Genomic DNA, 12,886 nt, shown 5'->3' with positions numbered 1-12,886 from the left:
TCTATGGCTAACATGTAAACAGGGCTGGGAAGGGTAAACATAGGGATCCCCACCTGAAGAGCAAACTTGAGATCAATAAAGTTAGCGGCAGATCCAGAGTCGATAAACGTATTCCCTGAACCCTTGTTAGGCCCTAATGAAATAGTAATCATTACTAATAATTTACTTTTAACCACCCCAGGGAGTACCTTGATGCCTCAGTTTTGGGTGATCTTCCGGAAGGAGGGATCTTGGGACACTGCCGGATCCAATGATCGGAGTCGCCACAGTAAAAACATGTACCTTGACGACGGCGTTGGTCTCTTCTGGTCATACTAATCTGCATGGGTTCATCAGCAAAAGGCTCGGACTTGATTCCCACAGGACAGACCTCTGGTTTGGCCATAACCTGGGTGGGAAGAAAACAAATGTTCCAGCTGTCTCTCCCTAATGCGTCTGTCCAGTCTTACGGCAAGAGTCATAATCTTCCAAGGTCTCAGGGGAAGGATAACCTACAAGCATATCTTTAAGAGTCTCAGACAAACCAGATCTGAAATGACATTTGAGAGCAGGTTCATTCCAACCAGATGGAACACACCATTTTATAAACTGAGTACAGTATTCCTCTATCGGTCGGTCACCCTGCGCCAAAGCTTTCAGCTGACTCTCAGCTACGGTTGCTTTGTCTGGTTTATTGTAAGGCAGCACTAGGGCCTGAAAAAACGCATCAACTGACTCAAGACACCGCGAGTCGGGGGGTAATGAAAACACCCATTCCTGGGGGTCACCCTGTAACAGGGATATTATAATTCCCACTCGCTGTGGCCCGAGGCCAGAAGGATGGGGTCGCAGTCTGAAATATAGTTTGCAACTCTCCTTAAAGGTTTAAAAACGTTTGCAATCCCCCGGGAACTGCTCAGGAAGTTTAATGTGGGGTTCCACCTGTAAGGTGGACGGAGGGGAGACTTTGAGGTTACGGACAGCTTCTTGAACTTCTAACCTCTCTCCTAGCTCCTGAATAGAGTTGAGTGGACACCTAGATGTTCGGGTCCGACGGTTTCAGTCGATCTTTACCAAAAAAGTTTGAGTTCAGGACCCAAACTTGACCCCGAACCCCATTGAAGTCAATGGGGAACCGAACTTAGGAGCACTAAAATTACTCTAAAAAAAGTCATGGAAAGGGCTAGAGGGCAAATGGCAGCAAAATGTGGTTAAGAGCATGGCAAGTGCTCTGCAAACAAATGTGGATAGGGAAATTATAAATAAAATAAGTAAAAATCAAAAATAATAATTTTGATCTAGGAGGAGGAGGTCCATATGGAGTAGGAGGTTGAGGAGGCGGTGTAGGTGGAAGCGGCAGTGGAGGAGGAGGAAGTAGCCAACACAGTTTTATTTATTTTTTACATTTTGGTAGACCCCAAAATATTGGGAAATATAAAAAAATAAAACAAAGAGCAAGTGCGCTGGAGTACAACAATGGCTGGGTGAGGCCGGTATACATGTCTATTCTGCACAAGGTACGGACAAGTCCTGTGGGATCCATGCCTAGTTCATTTTAATGAACGTGAGCTTGTCCACATTGGCTGTGGACAGGTGGCTGCGCTTGTCTGTGATAACGCCCCCTGCCGTGCTAAACAGAAGGCATAAAGGGCAAACTCAGGCCATGTGCCCAATTTGAAGACCCAGAAGTTGAATGGGGCAGACCCATCATTCAGTACATGTAGGCGTGTGCACACATACTGCTCCACCATGTTGCTAAAATGCTGCCTCCTGTTAAGACGTTCCATATCAGCTGGTGGTGCTGGTAGTTGTGGCATGCTGACAAAGCTTTTCCACATTTTGGACCATGCTAACCCTGCCTTCTGAGGTGCTGGCGGTGCCCCAGCTGCGTTGGCGACCTCTTCCTCCTCCTTTGCATTCGCCTTGTGTTTCCACTGTGCCCCTGCTGTCAGGTGGGAATGCCACCAGCAGTGCGTCTACCAGCGTGCGCGTGTATTCACCCATTTACTTGGATTGTACTTTACAGAAAAAAATGGGTATATGTCACCTACTGAACTAAAAGAACAAGGTTAAATTATTGTCCCTGGTACACTGTAATGGGATAGAATAATGCCTACACATAGCTCGGCCTAAAGCTTTAGGACAGACAGCAGCAGCATGTAAATGGTAATGGGATAGCAAAAGGAGTACACATAGCTGGGCCAAAATTGACCCTTCATTCCTTACTAATAATGACAACCGCTCTGCCATCTCTCAAATGCTTCTGGTATTGTGCAAGCAATTATAAATTAGTTATATATACAGCATAATTTATTAATGTAGTGGCCTTGCAAGCTGTTTGCTAAATGTGACAAATCCACCAGACCATTTAGCATTATATTACTGCTTGGAATGATACATGAAGGTGCACTTAAAATTTCACAGGAAAACTTAAAAACTACCAAGCCACAGGGTACCTACCAGAGTAGATGATTCTGAGAAAGGTAGACTTGATCCCATGATGTTTCTTCCTGTGTGAGCAATTATTCACAGCCTTGGCAGTGTCCACTGGAGGATTAGTCACACTTATTATATAGGTTGTACGGCTATTATATATTTTATTACTATTTAGTATCACTTTTCAGTTGGTTATTGAAGTCATTTGAAGTCACTTGATTCAGTAACTTGATACCATTTACCAATGGGCATAATAGTATTTTAGACTTTGGATTTTGCTATAACTTAATAAAAATCTTAAAAGGTCAAATGAGAGTGTAAGAGGCACAGACTTGGCTTGGAGAATAGTACATAATATATTGTAAATATTTAACCATTTCTATTCCCTGTTATCAGTGACTCCTGACCCATATCCTTGTTGTAGAAAATCTTAGGATCTTCATCTCTGGAAAATGAAATCAGTAAAACCTTAAATAAAATAAATTATACTGTACATATTTTCATGTGTTTTAAACTTAAAGAGTAACTAAACTTTTGAATAAAATTTTGATAACATGTCCCTAATGCCCTAATAATAGTTTTTGCAATATACTTTATTAATGGATTTTGTATTTTTATTACAGTTTTCCCTCCCTAAAGTGTACTCTGTGTGCTTAAAACTGTCATCTCTGTACAGCGCTGACAGCTCAATGATGTGTGGAGTACAGAGTTGACATTTTTCTCAATGGGGCTGCAGCGCAGTGAGTACAGGCAGGAGCGCATATTGCTGCTCCTGCCCGTGCCCCCCGGAGGTTTAATAATTCCTGGCACAGCACATGGGTACTCTGTACCCATATGCTATGCCAGGATTAGCTAAGCAGAGCTGTTCCTGCTTCTGCCTGCTCTGCTAAACTAAAAGCCGACATGCCGTTCTCTTAGCTTACCGGAGCAGGCAGAAGCAGGAGCCTGGTCCACTCAGCTAATTCTGGCGTAGCACATGGGTACAAGGTACCCATGTGCTATACCAGGAGTTGGTAAACCTCCAGGGGCACAGACAGGAGCAGCAATATGCGCTCCTGCCCGTACGTACTGCTGCTGCGGCCCCATTCATAAAGTGTCTACAGCCCGTACTCCATACACCGCTGAGCTGTCAACACAGGGTGCGCTTTAGGAAGGGGAAACTGTACTAAAAATACAAAATCCATTAATAAAGTATATTAGAAAAACTATTATTAGGGCATTAGGGACATTAGTTACTCTTTAAAAACATTAATTACACAAAATATTATTTCTATAAAAATGAAATAAAAAAAGCCCCATGAATAACAAAAATAAAATAAAAATACATAAAAGTTATACAAATAAATCAGTTATATTCAGCAGACTAAACATAAAAAATAATATCATGTATAACTTATATATGTACGCTGGCAAAATCAGACACAAATCCCTGTGGTAGTTAGACTGAAAATATGATATGCAAATGAGAACATCCTTATATATAAACACAAAACTATCGGTACAGTACATAAACAGGAGTAACCTGATGGTTAAACAGCTTATTGTACTCAAATACAACTGCTTAGACCACTAATATGGAATATTATATTTTATGCATATTTTTGCTGTATGTCTCAGGTAAGGATAGATAGATAGATAGATAGATAGATAGATAGATAGATAGATAGATAGATAGAGCATGACATGACATATATCATGTCTCTTGTTATATTTCCTAAAATATATATATATTTTTCTTTTTAAGATCGCCCAGTAGGATCTGCTGCAGTGTTAAATCAGAAACAGACAGAGATTGCACAGCTTGGAAAATCGATAGAGTTACGATGTGAAACCAGTGGATACAACATAAATGATCACCACATCCACTGGTTCAGACAGTTTTCTGGCAGCAGAACTATGGAGTGGATAGCAGCTTTCAAAACAGGACAAACCACCTATATACAGGATCGCTTTAAAGACAGGGTTACACCATCTACTAGTGGATCTACTGGTCTGCTTAAGATTGATCAGTTGGTAGAGTCAGACACTGCCACGTACTACTGTGCTACATACACTATGAGGAAGTTCTGCCCAAGCACTGTCAAAATAACCCACAATGATGTTCATTCAGCTTATGTTGTGAAGTATCTAAAGCTAGAACTTAACTTCATAATTCACAAATCCTAAACTCATTTAAAGGTAATCTATATTTATAGGGTTGCATCATGTACATACCTTTTTGCAGCACACCAAACCTTAGTTACATCTTATATGGGCTATTAAGTGGCCAATAAGAGTATAGCTCGACGGTGAGGCTGGCCACATGTGTCCAAGCCACGTCCATCCATGGCAAATAATGACCACATTATTTTACTGCAATATCGTGTGCATATTGGTTGACACAGATGGGCATGGCTTGAATGCAGCCGCATCATCGGGCTGTACCCTTACTCAAAACAGCCTCCTATTTATTTCAATTTATTTCTTTTTCATGTGCATCTTGAGCTGAAAATGCAGCTTTTTACTTTAGTGAACAAAAAAATGCATCAAAAACTGCATGAAAAAACATGCGAAAAATCATACAAAAAAAGATGAATTCCACATTGAATTTTTTTTCATCGCAGTTTTAAAATCCTTTCTGTGAACATCCTCTTAGGTTTTTTTTGTTTTTGTCACTAGAGAACTCTGGCTGCATAGACAATCATACAGTCACAAGTTGAAAAAATAAAAATGAGTTCTAATACCTTTTAGTGTGTGTTCAGAGATCAATAAACATATATTATTATTTCTTAAATACTACTTTTCATAATGTTTTATTCGGCATGTGCTAAAGTTTTTTTGTATGTGTTTGTAACATAATTATATTATTTATTCTCATGTGTATTAATATAAACAAAAAAAAAAAGATTTGATTAACCCCTTCATAACCACTCCTGAAAAGGAGTCACCAGGCATTTTTCGTGACCAGGAATTCTTTATTATTATTTTGTTGGACTACCAAAATAATTTTTTACGCAACACTTTTTATTATGTTATTTTAGATATGTTTTTCCTTTTTAAGGTATTAGGGAAAACTGTAGCTTATTTTTTAAATATATAAACTGATACTAAAATAAATTATTGCAATTAGTTTACTATTAGGTGTTGGTATATACAGTCAGGTCCATAAATATTGGGACATCGACACAATTCTAACATTTGTGGCTCTATACACCACCACAATGGATTTGAAATGAAACAAACAAGATTTGCTTTAACTGTAGACTGTCAGCTTTAATTTGAGGATATTTACATCCAAATCAGGTGAACGGTGTAGGAATTACAACAGTTTGCATATGTGCCTCCCACTTGTTAAGGAACTAAAAGTAATGGGACAGAAACATAGAAACATAGAATGTGTCGGCAGATAAGAACCATTTGGTCCATCTAGTCTGCCCAATATACTGAATACTATGAATAGCCCCTGGCCCTATCTTATATGAAGGATAGCCTTATGCCTATCCCATGCATGCTTAAACTCCTTCACTGTATTTGCAGCTACCACTTCTGCAGGAAGGCTATTCCATGCATCCATTACTCTCTCAGTAAAGTAATACTTCCTGATATTACTTTTCAAATCAGGATGTAAATACCCTCAAATTAAAGCTGACAGTCTGCAGTTAAAGCACATCTTTGTTTCATTTTAAATCCATTGTGGTGGTGTATAGAGCCAAAATGTTAGAATTGGACCTGACTGTATAATGTTTGCATCTATTGTGTTAGTACATTATTTTCTGTGATTTTTCTTTTATAAATGTAACCATGTACATCCGCATATTTATTTATCACATTGTGGAGGGTGTTTTTTTAATCATCTTTTTCAGTGATTTTGTTTAGTCTGACCACATAGGCAATGTCATAAAGAGGCCTTCACAAGGGAATATTATACCGGTTCTACTCCCGGGATTATGGTGTGGGGTGGCATAATGTACGGTAGCTGGAACCCTCTGTTCTTCATTTCAGGTACACTAAACAGCTAAACATCACATTGATTTGGTCATTGAACAAGTGGTATGGCCATTTTTCAACAGGAGAATGCCAGGCCACACATTGCTTATGCTACAGTGAGTAGCTTGAGTGGCTTAAACGTAATACCATGGCCTGCAGCAATTCCAGACTTGTCACCCAGTGAGCACATCTGGGACATCATAGGTCGTCAATTGCAAAGGGAGCTGCCAGCAGCGGATCATGATGGTTTGCGAGCCCAACTGCCTTCAGCGTGGCAGAACTTTCCTCAGACAACTATTAATCAACGTTATCATAGGCATATCATTACCATGTCTAGTGATGCTGTGATTTCCATAATTCTACACTTTCTCCTTCTTGGTGTTGCAGCTTCAATGTTGAGGAGTATGTGTACCTTTGTGTATAAATGTGCCTATGTGTGTCTATACCTGCATATCATCTGGTAGTGTCTTGCAGGTAATATTTGTCTGTCTTTTGGTCTCCAAAAAACGGGCAAAATTGTGAAAAAGACATAAGTGGATCATCCCTAACAGTGAGAGGTGGACTACAATAGAGTCTACATGTTCAGCAATACATGTCGCTTCATACAGTAATGTGTATAAATAGCTGTGGAAAAAACAGCGCAAAATATAAAACTTATTTCACGTTACATTGTTTCTGAATTCTGTTTTCTTCCTTTATTCCTCAAGAATAGTGATGGACGAACATCAATTGTTTGCGAACCGCAAATTTGCAGCGGGCCCCATTCACTTTAATGGCAGGCGAACCTGAAAAACCTTCAGCTCATATTTGCAGCCACCGAATACTTACTAGAAATGCACAAATAGTCCCACAACATGGACAGTGACATACCAGATGTATTATTCGAATTTTGCAATCTCCATTCATAATTTTTTTCAATGCGAAATATCGGCAATGTAATTTTCGCGTACGCGCATGCGGAAAATATACACGGCCTACTACTGCAACTGGGTTTCCACCAGACCGAAGTTGAATGCGATCAGAAAAGATGGTTGGCAACAATTTTCGCGACGTTGAGGAAGAATTTCTGATCACTGTAAGTAATTTGACATTAAAGCAGTGTATTTGATTACATTTCACATGTTATAACAATCACTGCATATGCAGATCGAGTGTTTAAAAAAAGCGCCATTGCGAAAATCCCTAATGATGTGATTTTATTTTTTCGCGGTACACACAACTTCACATTTTATAAGGTCTCATGAGATATTAGTATTGTTGTGAGAACTTGCCACTCCAGTACAGGCCCCAAAAATTAGCTAATAGGCATTTACCTGACAGTAAAGAACTTTGGATTCTGTGCTGGAGGTACATTAGGCGGTCACAGGATAAATATGTAATTGTCGGTCAGTACAGGCCCCAAAAAAATTAGCCAATAGCCATTTACCTGACAGCAAAGAATTTTGGATTCTGAGGCTGGAGGTACATTAGGCGGTCACAGGATAAATATGTAATTGTCGGTCAGTACAGGCCCCAAAAAAATTAGCCAATAGGCATTTACCTGACAGCAAAGAATTTTGGATTCTGTGGCTGGAGGTACATTAGGCGGTCACATGATAAATATGTAATTGTCGGTCAGTACAGGCCCCAAAAATTAGCCAATAGGCATTCACTTGACAGCAAAGAATTTTGGATTCTGAGGCTGGAGGTACATTTGGCGGTCACAGGATAAAAACGTAACTGTCGGCCAGTGTAGGCCCTAAAAATTTTCAAAATGACCCTGTGACAAAAGTCCCTATAGAAGAGCAGTATTTGTGGAAGAAGGTATATCACACTCCTGCCTCAATCCGTTTTTTTGGGGGGCAAACTGGTAAATCACACCAGTAGAAATTATTGGTTCCAATAGCGTTTGTCACTCTGTGTAGATGCGGTAACGCAGCAAAACCGCAAACAAATGCTGCACTACCCATATGCACTATATAGAAAGTATATTATTGGTATATCACACTCCTGCCTCAATCAGTTTCTTCGGGACCAGAAAAAATCTTATATTAGAAGGATGCTCTTTCTGAAGAATATTAACAGGTTTTATTGGAACAGCGGCCCAAAGGGGTGCAGATATGAAGCGCATCTTCTGTGCCAGTCAGATTTGCAGGGAAGTACCCGATGGTCATAGCATTGGCACAGAATATGCACTTCATACTGGTATCCCTTATGGAAATTATCTCATAGATGAGTGACTGACCGCATTTATGGAAGTCCTGTTAAGGTTCTGTAACTTTGTATTGTCTTTATTTATCATTAGCCTCATAGTATAAAAAACACATAAGAGTTCCATATATTTCACCCCCTTCCCTAACAATGGGTGAGAGAGGGAGAAAAAGGGAAAAATAGGTCTTATTTGAGAACACCTGAAACTTCTTCAGGTAGTGACAAGATCCAAGGAGAGCAGACAGCTATGTATTATCATAATATCCTATATACATAAATAACTGGGTTTACATTGTTTTTGATGTCTAATACATTTTGTGTCAAGCTCAGGAAACATTCTGATGTCCAATAACAAGGCCCTTCTAAATATGTTTTTAATTGTTTAATTTCAACTTCATTCTTTCAAATATTAACATGAAATCTGCATATAATTTAGCATGTTTCCAACGAACCCTGAATTATGCAAATATCAGCCAAGCTTCCTGCTTGACATGTTTCAGGTATAAAAACTAAAGCTGACATGTAGGTAACTCCACCAGTAGTTCTGGAGAAGCTTTGAAACATGTTTCTCTTATTTTGTATCTTGTCTTCTCTCCCTGGTAAGTAGAATACAGATGCATAGACCATATAATACAAGGCTATGGAAGGATCGTACAATGATACATGGTATTTGTTATCCACAGGTGTTTTGTCACAAGCACAACTTACACAACCCAGCTCAGAAATGAAAAAACCCGGAGAGAGTGTAACATTATCATGTAGAGCATCTGGTTACACGTTCACCAGCTTTGCTGCTATGCACTGGGTTCAACAGGCTCCAGGTGCAGGATTGAAACACATTGGATACATTAATACCAATACTGGAAACGCTTATTATTCTTCATCATTCCAAGGAAGATTCACAATAACAAAAGACGATTCACTTAGTACATCATATCTAAAAATTGACAGGCTGACATTGGAGGACACTGCAAATTACTACTGTGCAAGAGACACAGTGACAAAACCAAATAAACAGACAGTACAAAAACATCAGAAAGGATAGTGAAGTCCTTCCATCTACTAGGTGGCAGCAGTGCCTTATAAAAAAAAATATAATTTTTTTTCATCACACATTCTTTGCAGTTTTAAGCAGAAAATATATTTCAATTACATAAAACAGGTCTGCATAAATTATCAGCAGTTTAGAACTAGAACTTGAAAACATACACTGTGCTGTCACTTTATTATCTTCCTTAAAGCGGCTTATCTTCCCTTAAAGGGGCTGTCCCGGTTCAGCGCTGAACTCAGACAGACATACTCACATTTTCACCCAGACAGCCCCCCTAATATGACCATCGGAGCATTTCATGCTCCAATGTTCCAATGTTCTCCTTTGCCCTTCCCGTACCCCGCTCCCTATGGGGAAAGCTTGACGGAGGCTTCCGCCCAGCAGTGACGTCACCGCAATAATGGACGGGCTTTAGCGCAGCCCTAGCCTGTAAAACGGCTAGGGCAGCGCTAAATCCCACCCGTCACCGGGAACACTGCTAGGCGGAAGCCTCCACTTAGTAGTGTAACAATATAAACAAAAAAGCCCTTGCCCTGAGCAATATAGTGCAGGGAAAGAGAGAGCATCGGGACATGAAATGCTAATATCAGTGGGGCTGCCTGGGTGAAAATGGGGGTATGTCCAGGTTCAGGGGATAACGCCTTTAGAGAGGGTTTCCGGTTTGCATCAACATCCTTCAAAATAATCATTTATGAAGGTAGCTGTAATTTTGTAATGTATTACTTTTGCCTTTTGTGCTCCTATCTTCTGGTCTGGGCTGTGGTCACATGACCATGTCCATGTGGCTCTTTCTTATTTCCTGCGATGTTATGTCCGTGTCAAAGCAACAACATGGTCAGTGATCAGGGAGTGTCTATGTAACTAGCTGAGTGGGAGGAGCTTTAAACTAGTTGGGCATTGTTAGGGGCGGTGCTGAGGGATGTAGCAAAAAAAGGGGAAGTGCATCATGGGTTTGGTTGGATGCATCAACAGGAAGTGCTACGTACTGCACAGGATGGAAACAAATCAGAATAATTTGTTTATATGGTGAAAATGGGTCAGGAAAGCCCAAATTGAAAAAGAAAAAGCACAGGGAGGAATGTACATGAGTTAGTAATTACATGAGCATATCTGTTAAAATCATAGAGATCCCAGAAAATAAAGTGTTTATACTTGGAAAATCATAGCCCAAAAAAAAAATGTAAACATGTCAATTGTGACTGAACCATGCAAATACAGTGGTATACAGGGTGCTGCTGTCACCACAAGAGGCAAGTTAGAGTGCTTACATGGCACCTGTCAGCAGATCTGTGCCTATGACACCGGCTGACCTGTTACATGTGCACTTGGCAGCTGAAGGCATCTGTGTTGGTCTCATGTTCATATGTGTCCGCATTACTGAGAAATAAAGTTTAAATATATACAAATGGGGTGGGGGGACGGGCAAGCATTGCCATTACACCCTAGAGACTCAGCTCTCTCTCATTGAAACTGCTGCACCCTCTCCACTTTCATTTGCAGGACCAGGCAGTGTAAACGTCATCACTCCTGGCCCCGTCAATCAAAGTGGAGAGGGTGAAGCAGTTGCAGAGAGAGCAGAGCCTCTAGGTGTAAAGACAATGCCTCCATTGCCCCTAGAGGCCTGTTTGCATATATTAAAACCTCCTATTTCTCAGCAATGTGGGCACATCTGAAGATGGGACCAACACAGATGTCTTCAGCTGCCAAGTGCACATGTAATAGTCAGCCAGTGTCATAGGTACAGATCTACTGACAGATGCCCTTTAAATTGCCCACAGTAATCTTGGTAGTTTTAGTAATCACAAGGTGGCACAGTTTCGTAGGGATTCGGAAAAACACATGAGTAGAACCTAAACATATGAAAAACTCTCTCCATCAGGTCCCTTCACACAGTTAAACATTCTCCACAGTCGTCAGTATCCTGAGGCAGGTTCTGGCTCACTCTCTGGTCCTGTATTAAGGGCTCTATTTCCTGTTCACAGTTTTTAGCATCTCAATGTTCTGTCTCTCTGCGACAATATTGTCTATTGGGCACGGGACTCACTACAGGACAAAACTGACCGTCCATTTGTAATTTAAAGAGAACCCGTCAAGTGATTTCTGCTGCCCTATCTGAGAGCAGGATATGATAAAGGGAGAGAAACAGGGTTCTGTGTTATAGGCCTATATCAGGGATGTTCAACCTGCAGCCCTCCAGCTGTTGTAAAACTACAACTCCCATCATGCCCTGCTGCAGGCTGATAGCTGGGTGTACTTGTAGATTATAGAGGAAACTACAGCATGGGAGGTTAGTCAGTTGCATCTAAGGCCAGTAGGATACCGTATTATCATGTATCAAAAGAGTCAAGGAAATGTAGTACAGGAACATACAGTAATGTTACCACTTTGCATAGCCTCAAGGCATCCTCATGCAGTTCAGATCTGGGCACAAGAATTATATTTCTTTTTCCCTTGATAAGAGATTTCTACCAGGGTGAAATCATAAATTTGTAGTTTAAAAATAGGTTGCACAAAGTATCTGGCAAAAAGCTGTTTCACGTAAAATTCCCTCTTAAGACAATGAGCTGTGAATCTGTGGAATTAACACAGGATCTGGTAACAGCAGAAACAGTCTGCCACCATGTGGGCCACTGCTGCTGCTGCTGCTACTGGATCGCTCAGACTGGTAGAACAACCTCAACTCACCCATAAGATCACCAACTCGGCTGGAGCTGCTTGTGCCAGCCACCTGCTGGGTGAGATGAACGGGGAGAACTAGAGCGTGAGTCAGGGGGTTTGCCTGCTCCAGCCGGAGGAGAAGACTGGCCCGCAGGTTTTGCATATGGTTATCCCTCTGGCTGGCTGGGACAAACTCCTCCAGTTTCCCCTTGCAACAAGGGTCTAAAAGGGTGGCCAACCAAAACTCATCCCCCTCCTTAATTTTCCTGACCCACGGACCCTCTGGAGGCATCGCAGCATGTGGGCAGCCATGGGGAAGAGGACAGCCCGCTGTGACTCTTCTTGGCTGCCTGGGACCATGACATCTTGGTCCTCCTGCTGCTGATGCTCCCTGTAAGAGTCGTCCTATACCTGGACTAACGATGCCCCCCAGCACTGGCTCTCCCTCCTGACCAGGCCCAGACTCCTGGACGTCCACATCCTCCTCCAAAAAATCTTCCTCCTCCTCCTCGTCTTGGGCCTGGTCTTGGTGGAGCAGTGTTGCCTCTTCTTGTTCCACCAAGGCACTCTCCCCAGCATCGAGCAGGCATTCTAGTGTCCTATCCA

The 12,886-nt window shown here is 41.2% G+C and overlaps 2 gene segments (V, D, J or C); both read left to right on the top strand.

The window, feature by feature from the left end:
• Positions 1–3,915: 3,915 nt before the first annotated feature.
• Positions 3,916–4,581, top strand: LOC122928117. The segment is given in 2 exon segments: positions 3,916–4,032; positions 4,160–4,581. Coding segments are annotated over 2 exon segments (465 nt in total).
• A 4,533-nt stretch (positions 4,582–9,114) lies between these two features.
• LOC122928111 lies at positions 9,115–9,616 on the top strand. The segment is given in 2 exon segments: positions 9,115–9,170; positions 9,255–9,616. Coding segments are annotated over 2 exon segments (399 nt in total).
• The last annotated feature ends 3,270 nt before the right edge of the window (positions 9,617–12,886 follow it).

The sequence above is a fragment of the Bufo gargarizans genome, chromosome 1, assembly GCF_014858855.1.
Source record: "Bufo gargarizans isolate SCDJY-AF-19 chromosome 1, ASM1485885v1, whole genome shotgun sequence".
In the NCBI taxonomy this organism is placed as follows: domain Eukaryota; kingdom Metazoa; phylum Chordata; class Amphibia; order Anura; family Bufonidae; genus Bufo; species Bufo gargarizans.
The sequence above is the reverse complement of the archived record's forward strand: the minus strand, read 5'-3'. Positions and strand labels throughout refer to the sequence as shown.